Source organism: Cavia porcellus, unplaced genomic scaffold, assembly GCF_034190915.1.
Source record: "Cavia porcellus strain 051 isolate PalLab524CR breed Dunkin Hartley unplaced genomic scaffold, mCavPor4.1 scaffold_29, whole genome shotgun sequence".
Lineage (NCBI taxonomy): Eukaryota > Metazoa > Chordata > Mammalia > Rodentia > Caviidae > Cavia > Cavia porcellus.
In genome coordinates, this window is record NW_026947512.1 from 18,968,281 (window position 1) to 18,996,138 (window position 27,858).

The 27,858-nt window shown below is 52.0% G+C and overlaps 1 protein-coding gene across 1 annotated transcript; it reads right to left on the reverse strand.

Moving 5' to 3' along the window:
• Positions 1–242: 242 nt before the first annotated feature.
• Mfsd4a (major facilitator superfamily domain containing 4A) lies at positions 243–27,329 on the reverse strand. Its single transcript, XM_003474790.5, has 10 exons — positions 26,994–27,329; positions 17,141–17,339; positions 16,392–16,652; positions 13,989–14,154; positions 13,468–13,583; positions 12,481–12,654; positions 7,051–7,198; positions 4,691–4,761; positions 3,335–3,455; positions 243–2,238 (listed from the first exon to the last, which is right to left on the reverse strand). Exons 1-10 carry the CDS (start codon positions 27,221–27,223, stop codon positions 2,183–2,185), a joined length of 1,542 nt encoding a protein of 513 aa, XP_003474838.3. The 5' UTR covers positions 27,224–27,329; the 3' UTR covers positions 243–2,182.
• Between the last annotated feature and the right edge of the window lie 529 nt (positions 27,330–27,858).

Genomic DNA, 27,858 nt, shown 5'->3' on the forward strand with positions numbered 1-27,858 from the left:
AAGTGACTTTGAACTGTGGTGTGAGAACCTTCTGCCTATTCCGTTACACAGAGGAAAGAATAGGAACTCAGCCTGAGGTCTATGAGTTTCCTTCTGAGAGTTGGCCATGAGGGCTGGGCTGTAGCTCAGTGATGTTCCACCCTCAGCACTGCATAAACTAAAACAAAACAGAAAATACCTGAACCATATGAACTGCTTGCATACCCGAGTCAGCTGTCCTTCATAACAGATCATACACTTCATAGATGTAAAATACTTTATTTTAGGAAAGGTACTCTTAGATTTGTTTTGGTATTTTCTGTATTAACAAATTATGATCAACTTAGATATACCATTGATTTTCTTTCTAAATCTGTATAAAAAGGGTATTTTCTTGAAAAACTGCAAGTTGAATACAACTGCTTTCTCTACGCCCAGGCCAGTTGCTACCATTAGATTGCATTTTAAAATTTGATTAGCATTTAATATTTTTAAAAGTATTTATATAGTTAAATCTATACCCCTAGGTCACTAACCAGCTTTCCTAACAGGTTGGATCTGTTTACATATAATAAATATGTATCAAACATATGAACAATTTCTAAACTTCTGAGGAGGTTTTAAAAATAAAAGTTACTAAAGTTTACTAATTAATTTCTAGGTCAGGAATATAGTAAGTAGTTTATACAAATTCACTTAATTCTCTTACAATTCCTGTGAGGTAGGGTGCTTTTAGAAATATTACTTTACTGGTTGAAAAAACAAAAGTGAGGTTGGGAGCCTCACAGATCTGCCCAGAGCCAAACCAAACTGCCCAGAGCCAGCCTCCTGAGCCAGATTATCCTCGCAACGGTCTGGTGGTGTGGTCAGCAAGGGCTAGTTTAACACAGATCCAGGAAAAACATTTTGGTATCAGGCGAGGTTGATAGGAACCACGATCTCAGGTTTTGATGCATACATGTACACTGGTATATACATAAAGTGCAGGTCACCCAATTACTGTAACTGCTGTCTATGGCTCCAAGTCACTCCCCTGCTTCCTAAGCCTCAGCCCTCTAGTCCTGTCTGAGCTGGGGCATCTGCCTTCCGTAACCACCCTCATCACTACATGGGAGCTGAAAGTCCTGGCTACTTCTGGTATAGGGTATACCTTGAATTGTTGAATAGTCTCAGACCTTGACGCGATAAAAATATTTTGCCCCTATAAAAGATGTAAAACTTGAAGCAGGTAATTTTGGAAATTCTTAGTACTGGTTATACCTTTTATATGCTACTCTGTGTCAGTCAAGAAAGCAGAGCAGCCATCTCGTTCTAGATGATTTCTAGGACCATCAGCATATGATTTGTAGCCCTTGCCAGTTTCTGTGATATCAGTACTCCCACCACAGTGGGTTTCAAGCTACCAGCATGCTTTTCAAGAGGCCTGGGAACAGAGGTCCAGCAGCATGCCACTCCTAGGTGCCACACACAACTCCAAGGGTGTCACTATAATGAAATTAGGAAGTAATTACATTCTGGCTATTTAATATAATTTAATTATAAGTTAATTAAGTTTAATTATGGCTGCATTAGACAACCAGTTCTCAAAATGAAAACTGACCAGTCAGCTTTTCTAAGCTGGCCTGAGCTAGCCAGGGACACCACTGCAGTGGTGTCTCAGAAAGGACAGCCCAGCCTCTTGTTTTGATGTCCTCCAAAACGAATGAGCTGCTGGATCTCCACAGTGGGAATGGGAGGGATTCCGGACTCTTAGTAAAAAAAACACATAGATTTTTGAACATGCCAGGGAGTAACTTGGGGTTTGTTTTGATTGATTTGAAATATATCTACATATAGCAATGATCATTATTAAGCTTTGTAATTTCAACTTATTTTTTCAAACTTCAATTAAGAGTGATCTCAAACCTAGGGTGTGGTCCATGCACAGCTGCCTTTTGCCCTTCCAGCTCGGTATCCTGGACAGCTTTTTCCAAAGCCAAACCAGGGAGCCAAAGGCAGTTGGAATCAGCAGGTAGGCAGGCATCTAATGATTTGCCAGGGAAAGACCCGGGTACCCAGACTCAATTTAATGTCTTCTACCCAACCGAGAATGAGTCGAGAAGAGTCAAGCAAAGGCAGTGAGAGAGGCCTCCCCATGAGCTCTGGCTTCCTGCAGCAGTGTGGTTGCGTTGGTGCTCGGAGGCTGGAGTCCTCGCAGCCGTTTTCACCTCTGGTAGCACTCAGAGTTCTCCATTCCAAGTGGTTTGTCTTGGGTAGGAACTACAAAAGAAAAGAGCCATAAAAAAAAAAAAAAAAAAAAAAGAAAAGAGCCATACAGAACAGGCAGCATGTCTTGGCAGCTCCGACTGCTAGCAGCAGTGATTCACTGTGGGAGCTGGTGCAACTTTTTGCTCCTCCCCTGGCCCTGGCTGGTTAGGGAGCCCCCAGAAAGGTCAGGACTACTAGCCCTGTTGACTCTTGGTGGTGATGGTTGGGGGGACAGTTTGTTGAGACCAGTGACTAGGGTTGAGGAATCTGCATTTTATTTTTGCCTTCCATGAAAAAGGAACACAAAGACTACTGTTAATCATTTGATACTCAGCAGCTATTCATCGGGCTGAACATGTATCTTCAGTGAAGCTCTGTGCTGACTGGTAGGCTAGATAGTGATCAGTTCCAGCCACCTCAGAAGCTTGGCTATGCTTGCTGCTATTTCAAGGGTGCCCCTGCACTTCTGGCCTTGCACTGAGTGTGAGGGGGAGGCTCTCCGATGAGATGGAGGGCTGTGGTGGGGACAAAGGATGGGCCTGGGCATTGAGGGCCCAGGGCAGGGATGGGGAGGGCTCAGGGCTATGAAAATAGCGTTGGACTCCCCCTGTCTGGGTGTCCAAGAAGGAGACCACTCCTGGGAGGAATATCTGCCCTGCAGAAACTTTTCTTTGCCATTTGGCCCAAAGGACGTCTTTTCGAAAAAGAGATCTGGGCCAGAGTCAAATCCCCAACTGCAAGGAGGTGGCCAATTAGGCCCTGGGCAGAGCTCCAGCAGGGAGGCAGGCTGTGCAGTGCCTGAACGGCTGCAGAGAGTTTTGGCCCGTGGTTCCACAGCACAGTGGGATGCAGGAAGCCAAGTTCACAGCCTCGTGCCCCTCTGCTCCTGGAGGAAGCCTGAGCCAGCCCGTTCCACTCTCGCTGGCCTTAGGAAGCCAGCAAGGACAATCACAGGGAAGGCAGGAAGAGGGGAAAGGAAGCTGGAGAAAAATAAACATTTCCTCGCATTTTATTTGGAACCGAACAGTATTTCTGCCATGCTAACATCACAACCTCTCCCCCCGGCTCCATTTTCCTCCTCTTGTGTAGAAAGTGATTCTTTGCCTACCTGATGGGAGTCCAGGGTGCATCCTGTGGGAAAACAGGAGCAAGACATAGAAGGTAAAAGCCAGGCAGCCAAAGATCACACCACAGACCAGGAAACTATAGCTGCCCTGGGCCTGGAATATCTGCCGGGGGAAAGCAGAAGTGTCAGCCACTAAAGCTCCACACAGAGGGACTCTGGGGGAAGCCACTCCTCTACAACTCGAGGCTTCAGGCCAGTGGACAGGCACACAAAGAGGAGGGGTGTCGCAGGCCATCCAGATGTCCCACTGTAATCTTTCAGCTCTGTATTTTGGAGCTTTCTGAAAATCTCCACATCACCACTGAAATGCCAGTACACAAGATGTTTCTATACCCATAGGCCTAACTTGAACTTGGCACAGAGTATAGATTTTTAACTTTTTATTATGAAAACAACATATGTCAGAGGAGCACATGGAACTCTCATAGGCAGCTATCACCTAACTTTATCAATGGGGGCCAGTTTCATCTGTGATCTTCTACTTCCTCCCTACATTAGATTCATGTTGAAGCCCACCCTAGACTTGGTGCCATTTCAGGCCAGGGGGCATCATGAAATGCAGCTCACCCCTCTACCCAGCAGGGCAAAGGTAAATGCGAGGAGAATCGCCAAATGATGAGGGGGACTTTGGAGACTGAAAGAACTGTGTTTGATGTCATCCCCACTGATCATGCATGCGATTAACCTAGGGTGGGGCTAATTTCTCTGGGTTTCAATGTCTCTTTTTGTGAAAAGGGGAATAGTATCTACACTGGTCATGAAAAAGTAGATATTAAGCCAGGCGTGGTGGCACATGCCCACAATCCCAGCTCTCAGGAGGGTGAGGCAGGATTGTGAGTTCAAACTCAGCCTGCTCAGGTTAGCAACATAGTGAGAATTTGTCTCAAAATAAAAAAGGTCTATGAACGTAATTTCCAGAACTGTTTTTTGTGTGTTTGTGTTTTTCCTGGGACAGAGGTGGGAGAGTAGGCTCTTGGGCAGGGCAGGAGCTGGGCAGGAGGTGGGGTCCTCTGCAGCCTGGCTGCAGGCTGGAGGTGGACAAGGGGAGGGCATGGAAAAGGAACTCAGGCTGCAGCTCACACTGTCCTGGACTCTGAGAGCCAACCCGCATTCCCCTGGGTCTCCTCTGGCCCTGGTCCCAGACACAGCCTTTGTTTGCTTTGGACTTGGCCACATGTCTGTTCGTGTCTCTAGACCCCACATTTGGAGGCCCTGCTTCTTGGGCAGGCTCCATAGGACTAAGAAGCCCACAGCGCAGGCTGGGAATGGCAGCTGTAACTTCTCACCTGCCTGGAGGAGCACACCCCACCTGTCCCCCCACCAGAGGGCCCTACATACCAAACCAACCAGCATCTGCAGGGCCATCTCACCAATGCCTGCCCCTGTCACCAGCACTGTGGTTGCACAGCCTAAAAGAGAGAATGGTTTGGCTAGGTGAATGGGAGTTGAGGGCACAGCAATCAGCTGTCATAATCCTGGGAAAGTTCTGAAAGATGACTTCTGAATTTTTTTTTGGTACCAGGAATCAAACTCAGGACCTTGCACTTGCCAGGTAGGCGCTTATGCCACTGAGCTATATTCCAGCCACTCTGGATTCTTAAGTCTTCTTGGGCTTTGCTCTGGGAACGCTTACATCCTACAATCCTAACATTCCTTTCTTTAATATCGTGCAATCCCATCTCCTTTCCCTGTCTGAGCCTGCTCAAGTTTTTGCAGTGGGGCACCAAGGAAGGGGCATATCTGTCCAGGTGATCAAAGAACCTTCCTGGACGAACAGGGGAGGGCATTGCAGGTAGGCAAAGGGGTAGGACAGAGTAGAGGCCAGTGCAGGCGGGGGTGGCACTGAGGTGACAGAGCATGAAGGGGTACATCGGTTTTTGTGCCATCAAGGATATCCCAGTGACTCCACGTGGCCAGAACGTTGGCTCTGGGAAGCCCCAGGGAGACAGGAGGCTGGAAGAGAAAGGGCTCCGTAGGAAGACAGGAAGTTGTGGGCGCGTGCTTCACTGCAGTCCCCAGTCTCCTGCAGCAGTGCGGGGGTGGCTTGGAAAGGGCCTCATGCCTGGCTGTACATTAGAAACGCCCATCCGTGGAGGCCCAGTCCATGCTTTTGTTAGGAGAGCTCACACTGACTTCAAAGATGAGCCAGCCAGGCTAGGGGTGCAAGATGGAAGGCAAGGGGACAAGCCATGCCCTGCTGAAGCAGGGACAAGTGATTTGAAACTGGGGAAAGCAGGCACCATTCAGGACTCCAAACTAGTGAATGATAAGACCTGAACTTAGGCAGGAAGAGTGAGAAATGCAAGGAAATGTTTTTGCATGGTTATCTGCAGGCAGCATCAATCCACATAAAATCGTTATTAAACTAACATTTGTTGCTTGCTTAAAGCTCTGTAGCATATACTGTGTGGCATGTGGTAACCACAGCACTCAGGCTGGGGCCTGGGAGGAGGTGTCCCTGGGCTTCCACTGGGTCCCCTACCATGCAACCTGCACAGCTCAGATCAGGGTGGATGGTGATCAGCTGGTAGATGTGGCTGCTGCCCACAAGGCTAGGACAATATCAGAGTCCTGGTTCCATGGACAGTCACCAGGCACATCCTGACTTGGGGGGTCTCTGGTCATGTATGATCTCCCATTCAGAGGGGCTGGCCAGAAGGCAAAAGAAAAGTGATTCTTTGATTCTTGCTGTCACATGAATTCTCTGTCCTCTAAATTACAAAAATTAAACTATAGGTATAGTCTCATTTGGATTTAAATACACACATGCTCAGAAGGGAACTGGGAGAAAACTACTGAGAGGGTTATTATCAGCAACTTTTGCTTATTTTTTATAATAATGCTTCTCTTTTGAGTTTTTTTTTTTTGCAGTGAACATACATGACTCATAATAAAGTTTTCCATTTTGAAAACAAAGTGCGTGCAAATTTATCACAGGAAATATTTTCTCTTACCCCTTAGTGGTGACGTCAGATACTTAGCCGGGGGAGGGGGGTGCTCTCCACGGACTTCCGGTCTGATAGAGCTGTGGCTGAGCTGGGTATAGCTCAGAGTGCGCCCACCTCCCTACAGCCGATTTCCCCAACCTCTGTGCAGACACTACCCACCTCCTTTTCCAGCTTCGAGGGCATTGCTACTTACTTCCAAGGTGACATTTAGTGTTCAAAACACAATTATTTTTAATTAACTTGTCTTTAAAAAGATCTTTGCTAAATACCCCTGGGAGGCTAGGGAAACTGGCACGTCAGCTGAGACTCAGAGGTTTCTGACATCAAAGAAGTGGTATCAATCCACACCAGGTGAGAAGCCCTTGTTCTGATCTTACATTCTTCACTCAAACAACGTCCCGGACCACAAGGCAAAGCACTGGTATTACTAAATGACACAGTTCCTCTCCTCTGCCCTAACTTTTCCTAGGTGTCTTTGCTTTTCTTTGAATTTGGGGTTTCCAACATGCACATGGCCCCAGAACCACCTGCTGCAGGTCTGCAGACACCACAGTGGGGAGGTAGGTGACCACGCAGCCTCTGCGAACCCCAAAATCACATAGATTCAGATGTAATACTGATCAGAGGGAGCCACATAGGCTGGGACCCTTCCGTGGGGAACCTGTTCCCACTCACCCATGGTTTCCACCTCGGAAGACAGAGCCCAGGGCACCATGGAGATAGGGTGCAGGAGCCCCGTCCACCCCTCACCTCTGTACTGCAGGATGTCCTCCGTGTAGGCCAGCATGCTGGGGAAGGTGCTGCTGAGAAACAGGCCCAAGCTCGCTGTCCCCACGAACAGGAAGATGACATTATAGGAAAAAATAAGCAGCACCAGGAATGTCACCACCACGCCTACCTGTCGCAGCAGAAGTGCAGGTGATTAGAAAGTGGGCACCCCCGACACCAAGAGCCAGTTTCCTCCTGCCCAAAAGCAAGGCAGTGGGATCGCTGCGCCACCTACTGGCCTATCTGGGAGCAGCTGCATTCCTGGTCAGGCATCCTTGAAGGACCCCTGACAGTAATACTAGAAAGTTAGCCCACCTGGACATCTACGCAAACAGCCCGCGGTACTTGCCTGAAGAGTACTGAGAAGTGAATGATGCTGTCTCCAAAGTCTCTGCTCTAAGCACCGACGGCAAACCCATCAAAGACATTTGTGCACCCTGCCCTGCAGGTATGTAGGTGTGTGTGACAATCCTGCATTTCTCTGTGAAGAGTGTAGAGAATAACCAGGAAGAGGTGTACAGGGTGCTGGTCACGGGGTCCTCTGGAAATGAAGCCAGCCTCTTAGGGTTAGATCCCCATGGGGGAAGGCCGACCTATGGCTGGGGATCCCTGCCGAAGATTTCTCCTGCCATGCCCAGAAATCTTTCTGGTGCAGCAAGGATCTCTGCACACAAACATATTGTTGTTAAAGTAACCCTGTTTTTGAGCACTTTAAAAAAATTTTTGTTTTTCTGGTGCAGGGGATCGAATTGAGGACTCACAAATCCCAGAGAAGTACTCTACCACTAAATCACACTCCAGTCTTACATGTTTTTATCCTAATATTGAGTAATTCCACCAGGTGTGGTGCACATGCCTGTAATTCCAGCATTTGGGAGGTTAAGGCAGGTGGATCACTCTGAGTCCAAGGGCAGTCTGGGCTACATAGCAAGAACTTGTCTCCAAAATAAAAAACAAAACAAAAAAATCAAGTAGTTTCTATACAAAATGCATCAGGGAAGAAACTCAGGCAGCCTGGTACAGGTCCCAGATGAGCTTTTTCCCCACCCCACCCCCGTCTTTTTTTTGGTACTGGGAATTGAACTCAGGACCTCACGCTTGCCAGATAAGCACTGCGCCACTGAGCTAGATTCTCAGCCCCCACCAATCCTTTTTAAAAGTTTTGAGAAAGTATCTCACTAAATTGCCCGTACTTCCCTCAAACTTGTGATCTTTCTGCCTCGGCCTCCCAAATAACAGGGAGCACAGCTGTGTGCCACCATGCCTGGCTGCAACTCTTAGCTTAGAGGGGAAAATGTCATTGAGTCAAGGCTAGGAGTACAACTCAGTAGTAAAGCACTTGCCTAGCATGTACCAAGCCCTAAGTTTGATCCCCTAAACCGTGAAATATGCAGAAATATCCTGGGTAAAGTCATCTATACCTAGGAAAAAATAGAAAACAATCTAGAAAGTATACATGAAATAACATCTAGTCCAATCTCAATTCAGCTTTGCAGATGCAGAGCTGGCCAGGGAAGAAGGAAGAGACCTTCACCCAGGGCATCACAGCAGAGCCTGGGGGCTTCTCTCCAACTGAAAGAGCAAAGTCAGGATCCACAAGCCCGTGATACCCCACTGCCAGCTCCTCCACCTCTGCCGCCGCTCTCCTGGTATCACACACCAGACTCAGACTCCTCCCTGGAGAAAGATGTGCCACAGAGCCATGGCTCAAGGGAGAAGCACATTCCCGTACCATGGAGAGGCAACACAGAAGACTTCTTCCACATACAAAACCACAGGAGCAGTAGTCATCCTGTGATCCCCAAGGCAGTGTGTTTTTATGGCATACAAAGTGGTCCCATGGCTCTGCTTGCTCTTTCTTCCTCCTCTGTTCAGTCTCCTTATAATGGGGCAATGCAGAATCCTATTCTGGTCCTTCTCTATCTCTAGTACCCTCTAATCCAGCTCCTTGGTTTCAAATCTCTGTGCCAGGGCCTCTCACAGCTGTGCTACCCGTCAGGACCTGTCTGTGTCCAGAGCTCTCAATTTACATATAAAACTGCTTCTCTGCTACAGAAGTCACTGGGAGAAGAATGGGCTGGCCCCAACTGAACATTTAATTTCTACCACCAGTCTGCTTCTTCCCACAGCAAGTAACACCCCCCACGCACTCTTTCCCTCCTGCCCATGAGTCACATGGGGGCTGAGGCTCTGGTGTATACAAAATCAGCTCTAGGAGTGGGATGTAGCTCAGTGGTAGAGTACAAGTTTATTATATGCAAGGTCTTGGGTTCCATCCCTAGTACCAACAAAACAAAACAAAACAAGACAAAACAAGACTTGGCTCCAACTGCAACCCTGGCCAAGGAAGGCATTACTGCTAGGATGTAATGGACATTTATACTGCTTCACAGGAGGCACTTAAGTCTACCCTTGGCCCTGATAACACAGCTCCTGGGATCCATGAGGCTGCCAACACCTCAGACAAGCATGGAGCCCATCACTGTACCCTTGTGTCCAACGAGCCTGTCAATGACTTTCTGCTAAGCCCCACATCCACCTATGGATGGGCCAACTCGGCAGTGCTCGATGCTGTTACACAATGGTTAAGGACTATGGCAAAAAAAAAAAAAAAATCCTGGACTGCTCAGCAGAGGTGTGGTGGTCTCTGAGTCTACCCTAACCCGACAGTGGCTCCCATGAACAGGAGGGCACTGTTTAAAGGCATTGCAGATCAACTCTGTTCACTATTTGAAAACTTATGACAGGGCTGGGGATTTAGCTCAGTGGCATAAGCTCCTGCCTTGCAAGCAGGCAGTCATGAGTTCGATACCTGGTACCGATAAAAAAAAAAAAAGATATCTGAAAACTTATGACAGTTTCTGCTCACTTAGAATACAGTCCAAAACCAGGGTTACGATAGGTCATGGGGTGCGGCCTCAGTCTACTTCCCAGCCTTGCCTTCCATGCTGTCTCCTGTACCTCATATTCTGGCCATTAACTGCCCCAACCTGGGGCCTTCAACCTGGCAGGACTCTCTGTGTGTCCCAGGGCTTGTGTCTGCTTGATTTTCAGTGAGCTGGTACAACTCAGGCCGGGCTGGACCTCCCCCAACCAACGTGACCACCCCTGCATATGGTGTGATTGAAAAATACAGTGAATGTTTTAAAAATTTATTGCAGTGAAAATGCACAGCCATTATTTCCCCTCAGAATACCCTCTCCGTCTTCAAACACACTTATCCCATTGTTCCTGTAGCTTTCTGAAGCAGTTCTGGGAGTCCTCTTTCATGAGTGTCTTTAATAGTGCTGTCATGGCTGCTTCATGTTCTGAATTGATTTATAATGTTTCACTCCTCATGGTCATTTTTCAAAATTTTTTTTTTCTCTCATGGTCATTTTGACTTTGCAGAGCCAGAAGTCACACCATGGGGACATTTGAAAGACACCACCCCCCTTACCTTAGCTTTGGTGACAGAAGACTGAATTTGTCCCTGGCAAACTGTAGTGTACTCTGCTGAAGACTTCCTCCCTCACTGTGGGGTCCCTGGTCTCAGTCAGTGATCCCTCCAACCCAGCAGACTGCCGCACCCGGAGGGTGGGCCCAGCCTTACAGAACCCATGGCCATGCCCATGCTGCCCCACACAGGGAGCAGGTGCTGAGTCAGAAATAGCAACTGTTAGGGCAGGGTGACTGGCTAGTGGTCACAGTGACTGCCACCGTTTCCTCACAGCAGCCATGCAGAGAGACTCACTGGACTCGGCAGCTGTGGTTCCCAGGCAATGCCTGGCGGTGGCAAAAGTGACTGCAGACTACAAGATGTCACCGTTAATGCTAGGACGGTGTTGGCCCACACCCGCTCCATGATGTGAGCCCCCCAGAGCATTTGTCTCTAGATGGCCAGCCCTCTTCTGCACATTATTCATCCAGTCTATTGGGCCCAGGAATCTGACTATCCTTTTTAAAACCAGCATCCAGGGTAGGGTGTTTGTTTGGTTTATTGTTGTTTTGAGATAGGGTCTTACCATGTAGCATAGACTGGCCTCAAACCTGAAACTCTCCTGCCTCAGCCTCCAGGGTGCCATTACACCCAGCTTCAGGTGGGTTTTCAGAGGCAGTGCCTAACACATAGACTCTGCACTCCCTGTTCATTCCCTCAAGCCCAGACCCCCTCTCCCACTGGCCTCTCCCTGAGCAATAGGTCCTGTGTCCTCTCTGGAGGGGGACACTAAAGCTGGCCACTGTCAGTGCCTGACCCCTTCCTCTGCTGCTCCTCAGGGATGTCTAGAATCTTTCTCGTCTCAGCATGCTTTGCCCCAGCTCCCTCTCCCCCTGGAGCTCAGCTCTTCCCCACCCTCTGTGCCCTCTGCCTCCCAGGGCCTTCTTTGCTCAGTTCCTCTCCATCCTTGGCATTTCCCAGAGGCCTCTCCTTCGGCCTTCCTCTTCCCTTTCTCCTTTCGGCCTCTGAGTCCGAGTCCTGCTGAGCAACTCCCTTCATCTCAGAGTCGCCTGCAGAGTGGACTCCACATGTGGCCTCCATGCCCCATCCTCTCTGACCCAAAGCCTCCAGGGTTATTCTCCTACCCATCCACCTCTATTACGGGGGGCTGAAATTTCTTCCCTGCAGATTAGCAGCTAGCACAGGCCAAATGCAAGGTCTCATGGTCTCTACCTCTGTGGCTCCTGCATTCTGGCTACAACCCCTTCTCAGTGAGAAGCGCGAAAAGGAAGGACACTTTCACAATGAACAGGGCTGTCTGGAGAAGTAGTGAGCACCGTCACTGCAGATGTCTAAGCAGAGACCAAGCAGTCCTGGGAGAGGCTGTCCCAGAGCTACCTCAGGTGTTGGTGGGCTCTGGGCCTGGTGACCTTGCGGGTGACCCTGCACTCTGAACCTGTCTGTTACCGTGGTGCCATGGATGCACATCAGGGAAGGATCCTAACCCAAACTCAGGCCCACTACTGGTGCCAGGCAGACCAGTCCCTGAAGGTCACAGATGTGACAGCGAGGCACTGAGAGAGCATATTCCAGCCTCAGCCTCAGGGTGCTGATTCTAAAGGCTGGGAGATCTTGGGCTACCACTGGGCTCTGACCAGCTTGGCACCGTGGTAAACACACGAGGACCATGACCAATACCTTCTTGTGTCCCAGCAGCTGTCAGCTGGAGCCTACACCATGGTACTTATGCCTGTAAGGATACAAGGTCAGGGGCCCAGAGAAGGGCAGGCACCTTCCAGGGTCACACAGACAGGCTCCACCTCCCAGATTCCCTCTCACTGTTCATTCCTCTCATTTAACTTCCCTGCACTTCAGCAGCATCTAGTCCCGAGCACATGCCCTGCGCCAGTGGTGGAGGCCTGGAGAGCTCCTGGCTCCAGAGGCCAGGAGCACTCTGGGTACTGAGAAGGGACAGAGGCCACCCTGCCACTCACCAGATTGATGAAGACCATGGTGGCTGGCCTCATTCTGGAGGAGACAGGAATGGAGATGAGCCGGCCCAGCGTGATGAAGCCCCAGAAGAGGCTGGGGAGGTAACCGGCCACCTTGTGGCCAACAGACAATGGCTTCTCCACGGCATAGCTGTACACAAAGGCAGAATACGCCCCCTGCCAAGAGACCAGGCCCCGATGAGCATACCTGCTGTCCACACTGGGCAGTGCAGGGGCTGAGGGAGGAGGGTGGCCCTGTCCCCAAACCCTGCCCCCAAGACCATATAGCATACTCCAGCCCAAGCTCAGACAGAATCCAGGTGCTGCAGCTTACAGACTGCACTGCGGAGATGGAGGGGCTCCCTAAAGGTGTCACTGGGTGCCTATGGGGCGTATTCTTGGGGGGAATATCAGACACACACTGTTCCTTAGCTTTGAAAAAAGTATGCACAAACATCTCATTTTACAGATGAGTGCGTAGGGTGACTCACCGAAGGTCACCCGAGAGGTGGAAGCCAACCAGGCTTTGCAAGTACTTTCTACGGGGTCACCTAGGTTTTTAGCACCTACTCTCTTTGGTGGGGGTGGGGGAGTATCCCTCTGATAACAAGCACTCAGTCACTCAAGGTTGTCTTGACTTATCCTAAGAGATTTCTGGGAAAAGGCACCAAACAGCATAACAGGTCACTCCCAGCAGGAGCAGCATGCCCGAGTCTGACCTATTGCTTGTTTACAACATGGGCTTGGGAGCCTGAAAGTCCCACACCCTGGCACTCACTGTAATGGGAGAGCCGGGCTCTGTCCCTTTATACACTGGCGGTCATCTGTGATCAGTAAAAAACAGGCCTCTTTGTAGAGGATAAGAGAATTAAACATAATGAGCCAGGACAGAGCCCACCCCGAGGACTCGGCGTCCTGTACCAACAAACTACAGCAAGGTCTCAGGCTTGGGTGTGAGGGTGCGAGAGGGAGCATCAGGCAGCAGCTCACCGTCATCCCATCCGTCATGAACAGGACCAGGGCAGCTGTGATGTGGATGGTGAAGAAAGTACAAGGGGCTCCCTGGAAGTTCTTCCTCTGGCAGCAGCTGAAGAGGTCCTCATGCCCTGGGGAGGTGTGGGAAGGCAGGGGTGAGTCTCCCTCTGCTCCCCTCCTTTTGCCCAGCCAGGGAGGTGGCTGCTGGTTGGCAATGTCCTTTACCTTCTGTAGCTTCCAGCTACCTATCAAAAGCAGCCTCTGTCTACCCTGGTGGGGTAGACAGCCCTGGTGGAACCAGAGTGATCAAGTCACTTGCCTGAAGCCACACAGGCAGGGATGAATAGAATGGAGGTCACAGTCAGGGTCTGGCTCCTCATTTCCTTGGCCGCTACCCCTCTCCTGCCCCTCTGGACTTCAGGGCCACGGTACTTCTTACCCTTATCACCTGTGACCAGGATCACCTGTCTAGGACCAGGTAGCCAGGGAAGCCTCCAGGCCAGGCTGTGGGCATGGATGCTCACTGGCAGCCCTACCTGAGTGTGGCTGGAACTTTGAGGACAGGGAGGTGTCTTCCTTCTCAGAAGGGCGGGTCTCCAGGGCGAGCTCATCTGCAGACAGCAGGAGGGGCCTGCGCTGAGCATAGCAGGTCAGCAACCGTTCCTTGGACAGCAGAAACAGCACAGCCATGGGCACTGGAAGCTGGAGGGCAGCAAAGGGTCAGGGCAGCCGTGCTGTCCCCATCCCTCCCCCTCTGCATGGTGCACACACGCACGGAGTGTGCAGGGTCCTGGGAGAAGTTGGCTCTTCCCCAAGATGCCCACCTCACTGGAAGCTGTCCCCAACCCTGGGCTTAAGCACACCTGTTTCACTAGATGTCTTTCAAAGTCTGACTCATTCTTGTGCCTCTATTGGGCACCCAGAAAGGTGCCATGGTAATTGATTTCTAACATTCTACTTCTGAGCAATGCCACAGCCTGGCACCTCCTGCACTCTGTCATGCCAAGCTAGATGGAGCAGCTTAGCCTCTGGCCATCACAGCTCTATGGAGTGTGCCAGGTGGGATCATGAGAACCATCTTCCAAATGTGGCAACTGAGGCTCAGAGTGACCCTTCAGTCCTGTCCTGCTAGAATCAGAAGGTCAGCTAGAGAAGCAAGAAGCAAACCGTCCCCTTCACATAGCTGGCTTGGGCAGATATACTGGAAGCCAGCGGCATACACTCATTTCCACTGATGAATGTGTGTTTACGAGCTTTGTGCTCACACACAGCTCCCTATCCTGTTCACTAAGCTGCTTGATCTTCTCTGAGATCCCCAGAGCAATGGGCACCGTCTCCTGCTCTGCTGTTGCCTAGAGAAGCTGCCACCACCTCCCTCAGGTGCCACTGCCAGAGCCTAACCACCCTTGAGGCCAGGAAGTTCCTTATCAAGTCTAACCACTGCCCTTCCCACTGCGGCCTCTGCCTCCAGCCCTCTGCCGAGGAAGAAGAGGGAGGCCCAGGAAGCTGTAGAAAGTTCCAGGAGGCCAGCAAGTAGGGTCAGTCAATGGCCAGGGCAGATGGAAGCTGAGCAGGTAGACAGCCCTGGGCCCTCACCTTCTCCTAGACAGGTGAGCACACACCAGGTGGGAAGACAAAATCCACCTACTCCTGAGCGACCTCTGTGGGTGACCTTGAGGGCCTTTCTACACACTCAATGAGTCAAGGTCAGTGAGCCCCTGTCAGCTACCAAGTCACAAATGGGCTCTGAGTGGAGTCCAGGGCCTAAGAGGCAGACACAGCCTTTCCTGCTGTCCACTAGGGGAACAGGAAACCCCCAACACAGAAGCCTACAGAGGCTGAATGCCTGGGCGAAGGCCAAGGGGAAACAGCTGTAAGCTAGGCGTGAGCGTCAGGGGTGCGGCTTTCCAGGAAGGTGGGTGGTGGGGAACACTTCACAGAGGATTGGCTGGCACCGCTGTCAGAAACCTGCCCCATCTTTCAGGGAAGGCAATACCACCTTGAAAATCTGTTACCCCCAACTTAGACGTGTGTGTGTGCGTGAATGCGTGTGTGTGCACACGTGCATGAGTACACTTCGTGTGCAGGTACAGCTGCATTCTCAGCGGACTGTTTATTCTCAGACACAAACCAGTGGGAAAGGTCCGGAAATCCTGTGACAAACAAAGTCCCTCAATCTGTGCCTTGTCATGGGCCAAGAAAGCACGGGCCATGGGCTAAATGGTGCCCCTTGGCGGCAGAGGCTCAGCCTTGATGCTGCAGGACAGTGCCCTTCCCTTCCCAGGTCCTCCTTCGGAGACACATGCCCCAAAGCAGCACTGTCCCCAGAGAGCAGTCGGGGTCCCCTGAAGGGGCTCGCCACACCAGGCTTGGCTGACACAGGGAACTCCACTTGGGTTGCAGTGGAGGATTCCAGATGGAGACCGGAGTCCCTGCTGCCTTGACCGGGACTGCAGAGGAGACCTTGGTATCTGAACCAGGTACAGAGTGGCTATTCTTTCTGTTCTGCCCGCACCCAGGCTGCCATGGCAAGGAGGGCCCCCAAAGAGCATCTGTCAATCCCTGGCCTCCAGCGGAGCCTCTTAGCAGCAGAGCACAAGAGACCCCCAGTGGATGATACAAGAGAAAAACCTGACAGTGCCATGGCCTGTCTAGCAGTGGAGGGGAAAAGCTGGTGCCCCCCAGTCCTGAGAGAGTTGCAGGTGGGCCCTGATTTTCATTGAGCTAAACCTGTTCATTGCGTGCTTCCCTGAAAACTACAGTCACAGAGGTCCCTGTGGAGGGGCCTTATCAATGACCCCCAAGAGGGTGGCTCTCCCACCCTCCAGCCTCCGGGCCACATTTCTCAGAATCTGAAGAATCTGCTTTGGGAGGTGGATGGCCTGGTAAGTGTGGACTGTCCATTGGCTCTCTGCCCAGCCTGGCCCAGTGATACTCACATTGATGAGGGCCATGATCCAGAAGGCATAAGACACGTGGGTCTCAGCCCCACCCTTCGGGGCTGATCCAGGGAGGGTCTGGTTGGTCTGAGGCAGGACTCCCACATGGTGCTGGCCTAGGACCCGGGCGGCGTGGAACAGGTGATTTCTAGAAGAGGCATTAGCTGTGCTGTTGACAGGAAAGCAGCTGGCCTCAGACAGGAAGGGGTCGGCGATCAGGGGGCTCAGCAGAGCACCAAAGCCCACAAAGAAATGGAGCACCTGTGGGATGGTAGGGGTCTGGCTTAGTCTTCCGGCCCAGGAAGCTGTAGCCTGGACAGATTCCTGCCCTGAGGGAGTCACCTCTCCTCTGACCCCACTGCATGCCCCTGCCTGGTCCCGAGGGGCTGGAGGAGGGTGTCAGGAAGCAGGAGAGGTGAGGGAGGGTGAGGAGTGAAGCCCTTCCCTCCTTTTCCTCTCCCTGGCCTTAACCCACCACCAGAGCCAGGGCATCCACCAGCTAACACCCCACATGCAGCGCGTCCTTGCAACACTCTCTCCTCATTGTTGGGGTTCTGTGGGCAGGATGGGGACAGGAAGCATTAAAACCCAGTGTCCCGAGTGACTGCATTTGTGGCCCCCCTGGGAAGTGGCCCATTTGGGCTGAGTCACCATATTGGCCCAGAAGAGGCTTTTGGTCAGGGGCTGGGAGAGGAGAGGAGCCTGGCTGGGGAGCGCCCCTTGCTCTTCCACCCCCAGCCCACGCTCACCTGGAGGAAGATGGCTGAGTCCTTCTGGTAGATCCTCACCAGCTGCATGTTGGCCACTGTGTCAATACAGCCCATGGCCAGCCCCGCCAGCGCCATGACCAAAGCCAGCACCTTCACATCTTGGCAGAAGGGGATGACGGCAAACACCAGGGAGATGGCCAGTGTGGATGTGAAGAGGGCCCATAACGACTGCGCCAGGCTGCAGCGGGGAGGGTAACGTCAGCAGAGCGGCCTGGGCCCTTTTGGTGGGACAGACACCCTTTCCTGTCTTCCCCGGCCCGCAGGGAGGAAGGGAAAGGCGCTGAGGGACTCTGAAGCCCCTGTTAACTGTAGTGGTGGCAGGTTGCTGAACACGACTGTGTCCTCAGAGGACAATTCCCACTGTGCAACATGAGCCAGGCATGACAGTACAGGGTACAGGCCTGTAATCCCAGCACTCTGGGGGCTGAGACAGGACGACTGCAGTGTCTCATCCAGTCTGGGTGCCGAAGCAACCTAGCGAGACTATCTCAAAATTTTAAAACTAAAAAGTGGGCTAAGGATATAGCTGTGGGCAAAGGCCTTGGATTCAATGCCCGGTACTGCCAAAAAACAACACTAAAAAGGGAGAGAGATGCTGGGGCGGGGGCACTATATGGGATCAGGCATTTATAAAGCTTAACCACTATTATTTTATTCAACGCCTCGCTGCATTAACACATTCCTGCCAGCTGAACCACCCGATGGGGCTGTCCTGTGCCGCCTGATGAAGTCACGAGTGTACCACCCGTGGTTCAGAGTCACCTGGCAGCAAGACAGTTAGACCTTAAATTCTTTCCATATGAACAACTCTGTACAGAAAACATTTCCTTGTGGTCTCTGGAAGCTGCTTGGGGCATCTCTAGGACACTGCCATCACCTCCAAGGGTGGAAATGGAACCCCACATCACCAAGCAGAGGATGAGGTATGCCCAAGGGTGAGGAGTGTCACTGCGTCCCTCCCACCAAGAACGGGCAAAGGGGCCTGAGCCACAAGCACCAAAACCCAAAGCCTGGCACTGGGTCAATGTGGTGGCGCCCCTAGAGGGCCAAGGTCCAGGTCTCCCTGTGAGGGACAAACAGAAGGGGTGGCTAAGGCTCATCAGTCTTTTGGGGACCTTCTGCCCCATCAAACCCTCAGAGATAAGATTACAGACTTGTATTCTCTGGGTCGAGGGTGGAGCTCAGTGGTGGAGCCCTTGGCTACTCTGATTAAGGACCTGGGTTCTATCCCCCAGCCTGAAAATTAAAAAAATAAAAAATAAAATAAAGACTGGTATTTTCTGGGACCAGTTTGAAGGGCTAATGTTGGGGTAGGGTCGGGTGAGAAAGGAGCCTGGCAGCACTGTGGTTCTGGAGGAACTTTCTCAGATTATGAAAAGCGGGGTGGTGGGGTGGGCACCGGGAACCCTCTCCGAGCTTCCAGCACACTGGAGAGGAGGCGCAGGCCCCCGAGCCCCTGCAGACTGTGTCTCTTCCAGAGCTTGCCTGTGGCTCCCTCTACCATCTATCTCATCTGCCCCACATCTGATTAAATCCTTTATCAGGGAGCTCTGCTGGTAGCAGCAGTTCGTTATTTTCTCATTTTCTCTTTTCTTGTTTCCAGGCTGATCTGTCGGGGAGATTACTGTCCATGACCTCAGCCTGTTCCCAGCTCAGAACCGGGAGGAGGGGCTGCTTAGAGACCTGGGTTGGAAGGAAATGGAGGGAAGGAAGGCCGCGATGCCACGCGGGGAGGCCTGTTCAGGGCCCCCCCGGGCTCATCAGGCTCTCCCTGGTGAACCTGCTCCGAGCTCTGTAGCCCCTCTCCCTGGTGCTTACTGTGCCTGTCGCCCTGAGGCGGGCGGGTACCCAGGACAGAGGGGATGGCAACCTCTCATAACAAGCCCCTCTTTCTCTTTTCTCTGCACAAGGTAGTCTAGCTTCAGGGAAAGCACCCTCAAGGATCCCCCTCCCCACTGACCTTAGGAACTGGGACCTGACATTTTTACCACCTCTGCACTTCACAGTAACACAGACATGCCTCATATCAAGTGCAAATACACTGTGGAGGAATAAACACATGCTCATTATGGCCCTAAAAAACTTGGGATGGAAGTGTAGTCAGTGGTAGAACTCTTACTCAGCAAGCGTGAGCCTTCAGTTCCACCTCCAGTACCCCAAAGAACAAGACAATCCTGGGGGAAGTAGACAAAAACAGCAGTGAGTCATGCAGCAAAGGATCTAGGATCAGTAAACTAGGATGGGCAGGAACTACGGGGAGGAAAATGACGGATAAGAACAAGCATCGCAGTTTACAGGCAGAAGCACTACTGTTTGTGATGTCCCACGCATCTTTCACACCTGACAGAGCTGTGTGGTAGACTTGGTGCCCATTTTTCTATGAGTAAACTCTGCCCAGGAAGGGTTAAGAAAGTAGCTCGCAGAGCCTGGATCCCACCCTTGTCTTCTGACTGTACGGCCAGGGGTGCCGGCAGGGAGCTGCACAGCCCTGAGCAGCAGGACTGAGGCAGTGGAGAGCCGGCTGTGGTCTCCAGATCATGTGCCTGCTGGTGACCACAGCCTGAACATCTGAGGCTCCAATCCCCGGCTCCACTGCCAGTTTCCTCACTGGCACCATATGTGGCCTGAGTAGGTGACCAATCCAAGCTCACGGACAGTGCCAGTGACATGGGGTGGCTCGGGCAAAGGTACTGGAGACTGGGAGGAGGCTGACGTGGGAGTCTTGCTAGATTATCTGATGCGAGTGCTTCTGACAGAGGAGGAAAGTGCAGGTGGCCTGCAAGAAGGCGGGTGGAGGAACAGGAGACTTGGGAGATGGAAAGGGGCTCAGGGGCCGCCATGAGCATCCCTGCCCTGGCCTCCCCTCATTTCTACCCTTTTACCTGGTCATCCTTGAGAAGAACAGTGGGTCCTACAGGGGGTTTCTTTGTGTTTTGTTTTGTTTTGTTTTGGTTTTTGGCCCCAAGCCCTTGACAGAAGGAGTCAGGCATAGGGAATCCCTCCCTGCGCCTCCTGCCAGGCCACTCCATGGCTGTGACCTGGGCCTGCTGCTACAGCCAGTGGCAGGAGGCTGCACCCATCCTGGGCCTGGGCTCTTTGGAGCCAGGGCTATGGAGCCCTGTCCTCAGCAAATGGGGACATTTATACCACAGGAAGTCTTTTCCTTTGGCTCCCAGGCTGCCCACTCTCTGCAGCTGCTTTAGCAAGGCGGTGCCTGGGCATTCCAAAAACCATCCTGAATAAATTTCCCTAGAATGAGATGTGGTTGCCAAGAAAGAATGAAGTTCCAGATATATCTCTGAGCCAGACTGGACTACAACGACTGCCTGTTTTAAATGGCTTGGTCAATGGTTTCTTCCAAGAATGAGGGTAATTGGAAATTATGGAAAAAACACTGCCAGGAGTGTGGGCATCAAGGAGGTAATGGGATTTGTGATCGGAAGATTGGCTTGTCGCCCACATCTGCCACTTCCTGTGATGTGGCTTGGGGCAAACTTCTTGCACTCAGTCCCTCTGAGTCTCAGTTTCTGCCACTGTAAAATGGGGATGGGAAGCTCTGACTCCCTAAGTTGCCAAACGGCTCTCCTACCTCCATGCTCATCCCTCCCTGCTGGCCCTGAGCTCCCCCAAAATAGCAATGTTGGGCCCAGAACACCATACTCAACAGAAGAGTGCAGAAGCCAGTGCCAGGGCTCCTGGGTTCCCTGCCCCCAGGCATACTCCGATCTCTACTTCAACACCCTCTATGGTGACCTTGAAAGGCTGGTCCATGAACGAGGAGGGGTATCCACCACTGCATGGGTTAACTCGAGCCTATTAGAGAAGGAGCCTCACTCCCCCGAAAGGCTCAGAGAAGCCCAAAAAACAGCACAGGTGTCTGCGTCAAGGTGCCTGGGAGATGACTGAGTTACCTATTAATGGCCCCACGCAGCAGGTGCCATAGGGGAGCAGAAAGGCAGCAGCCAGGTCCTCCTCCCCCGCTCTGCTTGTGACTTTTTCTGTCACCTTCCCACCACATCTGCTGTGTGCCCTTGACCCCTTTCAGCCCTGGTGCTTTGCCCTGCCCAGGTGACATGTGATCACTGTGACCTGGCCCTGCCTTTGGCACCTGCTCTCCTAGACCGCATGGTGCCAAGCAGCAAAAGCCTGAGCAGCAAAATGCCACAAACCACTTCCTGCCCTCCAACCCCCAGATGGAAAGTGCTGCCGAGGCCTACCCATGGGGTGGGCACAGGGGCTGGGGTATGGACACTTTTGCTCAGGAACTCCCTATGCAGCAGGGATACCCAGGACATCTTTCCCTCCTTCCCCACCCAGCTGCACAGCCTCCTTGAAGGACCAGAGGGGAGGAGAGGGAACAGAACTTTGGAGAAACGCCAGGGGCAAGTGGTTCCAAACCCTGTCCACCCAGAAAGCAGGTAGCCCCTGGGTGAGATGGCATTAGGTTCTGGGACAAGTCACCACCACAAGACAGGGCACCCAGAGAGTGAGGACAGGTTAGCAATCCCATCTGAAGCCAGTTTGACAGGGAAGAGCCAGCTCCGGGAAGAGGAAGCAGCTTGGTGCCCTCAGGCTGTATGCTGACACCTCAGCTCTCCTAGGGCCCCTGTCAAGGCTGGGGTCACCCAGACAGGCTCGGCTTTGGGGGGATCCCAATCCAAGGCAGGATGACCCTTAACCCTCAGGCTGTACAGAAAGACCTCCCCAGGGCCCACTGAAGTGCAGGGCACACAGGGAGCCACCTGAAGCCTTAGCCAACTTCCCGTCTGCCTAGACATCTGTCCCCGTACTCTTGGCATGCCTGGCTCTCTCCTGGCACACAGGAGCTAGCTCTAATATCACCTGTGCAGACAGGACTTCCCTACACACTGTGCTATGAGCATTCCTGCCCACTTCCTTCCCTTTATTCCACCATGTAAAGTCATCCTCCAAATGGAAGCTTTATGAGGTCAAGGCCTTGGATGGCACAACCACCCTGCATGTGGGGTCTGGCTTAGGGGATAGCTGTTAAATGAGGGAGTTCATGAGTGCAATGAGCTTTAAGATTGACCGGACCAGGGAATTAGCTCAGAGGTATAAGTGCCTGCCTGGCAAACTCAAGGTGAGTTTGATCCCTGGTATCCCCCCTGCCAAAAAAGATTGATTGACTGATTGTTGGTCAATGGTTTCTTCTTACCATATAGTTCAGGCTGGCCTTGAACTCACTATGTAGCCCAGGCTGTACTTGAGCTCACAGTGATCCTCCTTTCTCAGCCTCCCAAGTACTGGGATTACAGGTATGGGCCACCATACCTAGCAAGTTTTAAGATTTTTTTCAGTTTTAAACATTGATATATAATTTATAGACCAAAAAATTTAAATGTACAAATTTTTTTTAGCATATTGTGAATTGTGAAATCATCACCGTCATCTAACTTTAGAGCCTTTCTGTCACCTCAGGAAAGAAAGCTTGTACTCATTAGCAGTCACTCCCTGGCCCCCTCATCCCACCTCAGCCCTGGGCAGGTCCTAGTGGACTTCCCATAGCTACGCTTCCTCTTGCCTGGATAGTCTAGAGACGGAATCACACTCTGGGGTCTTTTGTGATTGGCTTTCTTTCCCTTGTAAGGTAGCAGAATGATAGCATACCGTATAGATATGCCACATTTTATCTTTTATTTATTTATGAAAGTATGCTTGTTAATCTTTTTGTCTTTTTGCAACAGGGTTTCACTATGCAGTTCAGGGTGGCTTTGAAGTCACTATGCCCAGGCTGGCTGGCTCACAGTGATCCTCTTGCCTCAGTCACACAAGTTCTGGGATTACAGGCATGTGCCACCACGCCCAGTAGTGCTTATTAATTTTATCTGAACCAGCTAAAAACAAAACAAGCTAAACAAAATATAAGGTTTCAGTGTAGCATTTGCATACATGCATATAACACATTTTGGTCATATCCACCCCCCATAACTCTGCCTTATACATCCTTCCCCTGCCCTCTTCACTACTTCCTGTTCAATAAGAGCTTTTCTATTATCTTTTCTTTTTTAATTCCACATATTCAGGAAAACATATTATATTTGTCTTTCTGAGTTGAGCTTATTTTGTTTAATGTATCAATCTCTTCCACCCATTTTTTCTGCAAATGACATCATTTTGTTCTTTTTTATAGCTGAATAATAGTCCATTGTGTAGGGCCCGATGTTTAGGTCAGCAGCTTAAGTGCCTGCTTGATAAGCACAAGATCATGAGTTTGATCCCCGGTACAAAAAAATAAAGAAAGAAATAAATAGCCCATTGTGCATATGTACCACATTTTCTTTACCCATTCATCCTTTGATGGGTACCTAGGCTGGTTCCCTGTCTTGGCTATTGTGAATTGGGTATGCCTCGTGTTATTTAATCAACCAGCTATTCCTGGATATATGGTTTATTTCTAATTTTGTCTGAGTCTTACAGACAATGTTGCTATGAACATGCATGCATGAGTTTTTGTGAGGGCAAGTTTTCACGTCTCTTAGGTTTGTGCCTAGGAGTGCAGTTGTTGGGTCCTATGGTAACTCCATGTTAAGACAGGTTTTGAAAACCAGACCATGTCTGGTCCTGGGCTCCTAGCAGGCATTTGGCATGAGTCTGTGGCATGCTGAAACTTTCAGGTAGAAAGCTTCTGAATGGACAGGCAGAGGCTTTGCAGAAGTCAGGCCAGCCAGAGCCCAGCTCAGAGAGAGGAACTGGCTTGCCCTGTGTCCAGGCATGATGGAAAGCATTAACTTGCAAGTCTGAAAGTGACCTGGGAACCAGATATGAAGACTGGGGTTGACACAGGGGCAGGAGGAAGTCACAGCTGGGTCTTGGGCAGGGCAGGACTTACCAACTAGACGTAATTTGAGGGGAAGAAAGTAAATAAGGAAAGAGTGAAGAAGGAAAAGAAAAGCCCTTAACTAGTCTTTGGTTCAGGTGGTGCACACAGGGGAGGCTGAGAGACACGGGGAAGCTGTCGCGGGTCACTTATCCGCTCAGATGCCACTTAGATAAAGGGGGTCTCACAACTGCCCGGGGTGGTTAGACAGGTCCCCAAGAAGCCAGAAAAAAATCTGTCACCTCTTGTCTAACCACTCTTTCCCCTTTCCTGTCTGACTTATTTATCCTGCCAAGCAGGTGGCTATTTGTTTCTCTACTCTGAAAGATTTCCTCCTTGAGCTCAGCAAGATTTTCCTACGGAAGGTGTAGCTCGAATTCTTTTGGCTATAGTTGTGCCCTACTGCTCCCTCTAGACCCATACCTAGTGGCCTCTTTCAAGGTGTGGGTTTGCTAGAAGCCTTGGAGAGGGGTGCCACAGAGGAAGGGCGTGGGTCCCCAGTGCACCCACCCATTCTCACATCCAAGTTGTCCCTCCATGCCTAATCAATGGAAGCATCCAGAAGGCCCCTTTGGCCTTGCAGAACCCTAGAGAAAGAGGCACTGCCCAACTCCCTGGGATGTGTCATCCGGCACTCCCCCCACGCCTTCACAACAGCTGGCCCTTGAAGATTTGTTAAACCAATCCCTCACTCAGGATGCCAGCCTGGCACACTGGCTGGTAATCATGTAAGCTGAAAAGCACTTACTAGCGGGGGGATTAACATGTCACCAGAGACAGGTGAGGCCCACAGCAGCAAGCTCCCAAGGCAGGTGACGCGGCTGGCAGGGGTTCTGTTTGTCCAGGGTTGCAGGACGGCACTGACAGCTACCCAAGGTAAACAGGTGGTGGGACACTGTTTGCCCACACTCAGGGCCCTTCCTGGGCACCCACTCCCTCCACCCCTATTTCCATGGAGAATCTTCTTTGCTCTTCGCCTAGGGAACAGGTTCTTTGTGACAGTCTGCTTGAAGGTGGGGAGACCAAAGTTCAGAACCTAAACCTGAACTATCCATAGGACACAGACTACCCTGGAGGATCCCAGCAGGAAACCACAGAAGCCCAGAGTTGGCATCTTAGCCAACTCAGCTGTGAATATCACTGGATTACTCACCTCCTGCTTGTGCCTCATCTGCAGAGCGGAATCTGACTACTCATAAAGTAAGAGCCATGGCCAAGGGATTCGGTTTTCCAGACAAATGCCTAGCTTCACTCCTGGCAAGCCTCTTCTCAATAAGAGTGTGATGTGGGGCAAATTTCTTAACCTCCCTGTGCTCTGGCTTCCTTATGTACACATGGAGTTACTAGTGCTTCTCTGAAGGGCTGTGGTAAAGACGAAATGGGTCGGTGCAAGTACAGTACTAAGAATAGTGCCTGGCTGAGAGGGAGTGCACCCCAGTTATTCCTGTTAGCATTATCACTGGGCTTTTCTGCGAGTCGGTTTCCTGCTGCAGGACCCTCTCAGCTGCCTACGCAGAGCCTAGAGGGACGCAGAAAGCTAGCCAGGAAGAGATGGCCCAGCCGGCTGTCCATCTCTGCTCACTGCACAAAGCCAGGCCTGCCAACCTGTCACCTGGGATTCTCTTTGTCCTCTTTCCTATTTGCTTTCACTACGTGTTCTTAAAAAGTTCCAGGTAAGAGAGCTTCTGTAGGTCTACGGACTGAAACGTAATACAACACATAAAATGTCACTGGTATGGAGAGTTACTTCCTTTATTTCTGTTGAAATCTCTAGGCAGAATGGATCTTGAGCTTTTTCTTGAGGTTTTCTAACTAGTGCACACTGGACCTTGTTCCAGACCCATAGAAACAACGCTGTACACAAGATTAGCTTGCTGAGAGGGAAATTTCTGGGTTACAGGAGGGTTTGGAGAAGTGAGGATAATCACTCCCTTATGGTGGGGTTGGGGGGTGGTCCCTCTGCCTCTCTCCAGGGACTTGGAAAAGGAGGTGCATGTGAATACTCAGACTCCTGAGTCCACCTAGGAGCAAGTGAGAGGCCAAGAAGTCTTGACTCAGATCGCGGCCCCTTCCCCCTTCCTCTGGGATAGCAAACTAGTTTTGTCCTTGGACCACCTGCTTGCTTGAGTCCCTACTGTCCAGGAAATACTCAACTAGGAGCTGGGACTTGGGAAATCTCGCAGCAGCCTCTGAGTGCAAGTCATCCAGTCCCTGGTGCTGGGTCTCTGTTTCCGCGCTGTCCCTCCAGAAGGACCTACAGAGGTGGTCATGCCTAGGGAGCCATGGAATAAGGCTCTGCAAGTGGTATCAAAAGGGGGCATTGCTGGGCACCATGCCAGGGACAGTCCAGAGCTTGGTCCTTCAGCGGAAGCCAGGAGAACAGTGATATGGCTGGAGGGGGAACCTGGGCACCAGGAACCAAAGCTCACCTGACCCACCTATGATGGCAGGCTCTGTGCTTCCCTACTGGCCCTAGCCACTAGGTCCTGTGTGTCTCTGAGACAGAAGAACCTGTCCTCATTCGCTCAGGAGCAACACTACACTGACCCCACCAGCCCTGTGGCCACCTAGGCAAAGGGACAGCCTGTGTCACTGATGCAGAGCAAGTTAGGAGTGGTGCCACCCCCGGGGCAACTGGTGAAACCACAAGCCAGCCCTGGCACCCAGCACTGCCCCTAAGCTGGCACCCCCACCCTTTCCACCTTGCTGCCAACTCTGCCCCTGGCAGTCAGGGTATGACAAACCTCGGATGGCTGTACAGAAGGGTCCCCCCACCCTTGCAAACTCCCCCACCTATGCCAACCCGTAGGCTGTGAGGGTGGAGGTGGGGAGCGGTGGGAACTGGTTTTACCTTCTCACTGGGGTGAGTAAAGCCAAATAAATAATTCAGAAGTCACCTTCAGTCCCTAAGAGAGTTTTCAGGGAGGAGCTGGGTACGAGTAGCAGCGGCAGCTCTCGGGAGGGGAGATGTGAGGAGGGGGTGGGGGCACTCACGTCCTCTTGAAGATGCCCCCGAGAGCGCTGCCCAGTAGGAGGCAGAGCTGCTGTGAGAAGAAGACCCAGGAGATCTGGGGCAGCGAGCTGTGCGTCTGGCAGCGCAGGTCCAGCAGCGTGGGCCCAAGAAAGGCGATGCACAGGCCGAAGCTGAAGAAGACGCTCCAGTAGGTGAGCGTGGGCTGCAGGTGGCGGCGGAGCAGCTCGGACACGCGGCCGTCGCAGCCCATGGCCTCGGCGGGCTGGCGGGCTCGGCTGCTGGCTCGGAGCGAGCCGGGTGCCCAGTGCCGCGCCACCCGCGGAGGCCGGCGGGGCCGGGGAGGCAGGCGGCTCGCGGGGAGGGAGGCGCGCGGGAGGGCGGGGCGGGGCGGGGCGGGGCGGCGGGCCGGCCCCGCCCCCGGCCAGAGCGCAGCGGGGCTGGGGGCGCCCTCCGCTCGGGGAGACAGCTGCTCGCCCCCGCCCCCGCGGCTGCGGAGCCCGCGCCGGCGCCTCCCGCCCCCTCTCCCGCCGGTCTCCCGCACCGCCCGGGGTGGGCGGCGCGTGGACCCTCTCCCGGGAGCCCCGGGCTCTGCTAGACTTCGTAGAAACAAGATTCCCAGGCTCTTGGGAGCGTGCCCAGGGCTGCCGCCGGAACCCCAAGGGGTTAAGTGCACCATCCTTCAGAACGAAACCCCAGAAACTTGGCATCCTCTCCAGCCAAGTCCCCGCGCGCCGTTCGTTCCTCAGCACCCCCATCTCTTCTGCTGCGGGAAGCAGAAGAAAGTCGTGGCTGGGTCCCGACCCCATCTCACCTTCTGAGGCCCGGGGAGGGAAGGGAAATCACCTGGAGACGTCCCAGATACCAGGGAGGAATTGTAGAGGAATC

What these genes read in the sequence shown, in the direction of transcription:
- Mfsd4a (XM_003474790.5), bottom strand. Translation starts at nt 27,223, where the DNA reads ATGGGCTGCGACGGCCGCGTGTCCGAGCTGCTCCGCCGCCACCTGCAG. An exon ending in ACTCAGCCATCTTCCTCCAG is followed by an intron (nt 16,653 to 17,140) that starts GTGAGCGTGGGC and finishes ACCATCCCACAG; the next exon opens with GTGCTCCATTTCTTTGTGGG. An exon ending in TGCAGATGCTGGTTGGTTTG is followed by an intron (nt 3,456 to 4,690) that starts GTATGTAGGGCC and finishes TTCCCCCGGCAG; the next exon opens with ATATTCCAGGCCCAGGGCAG.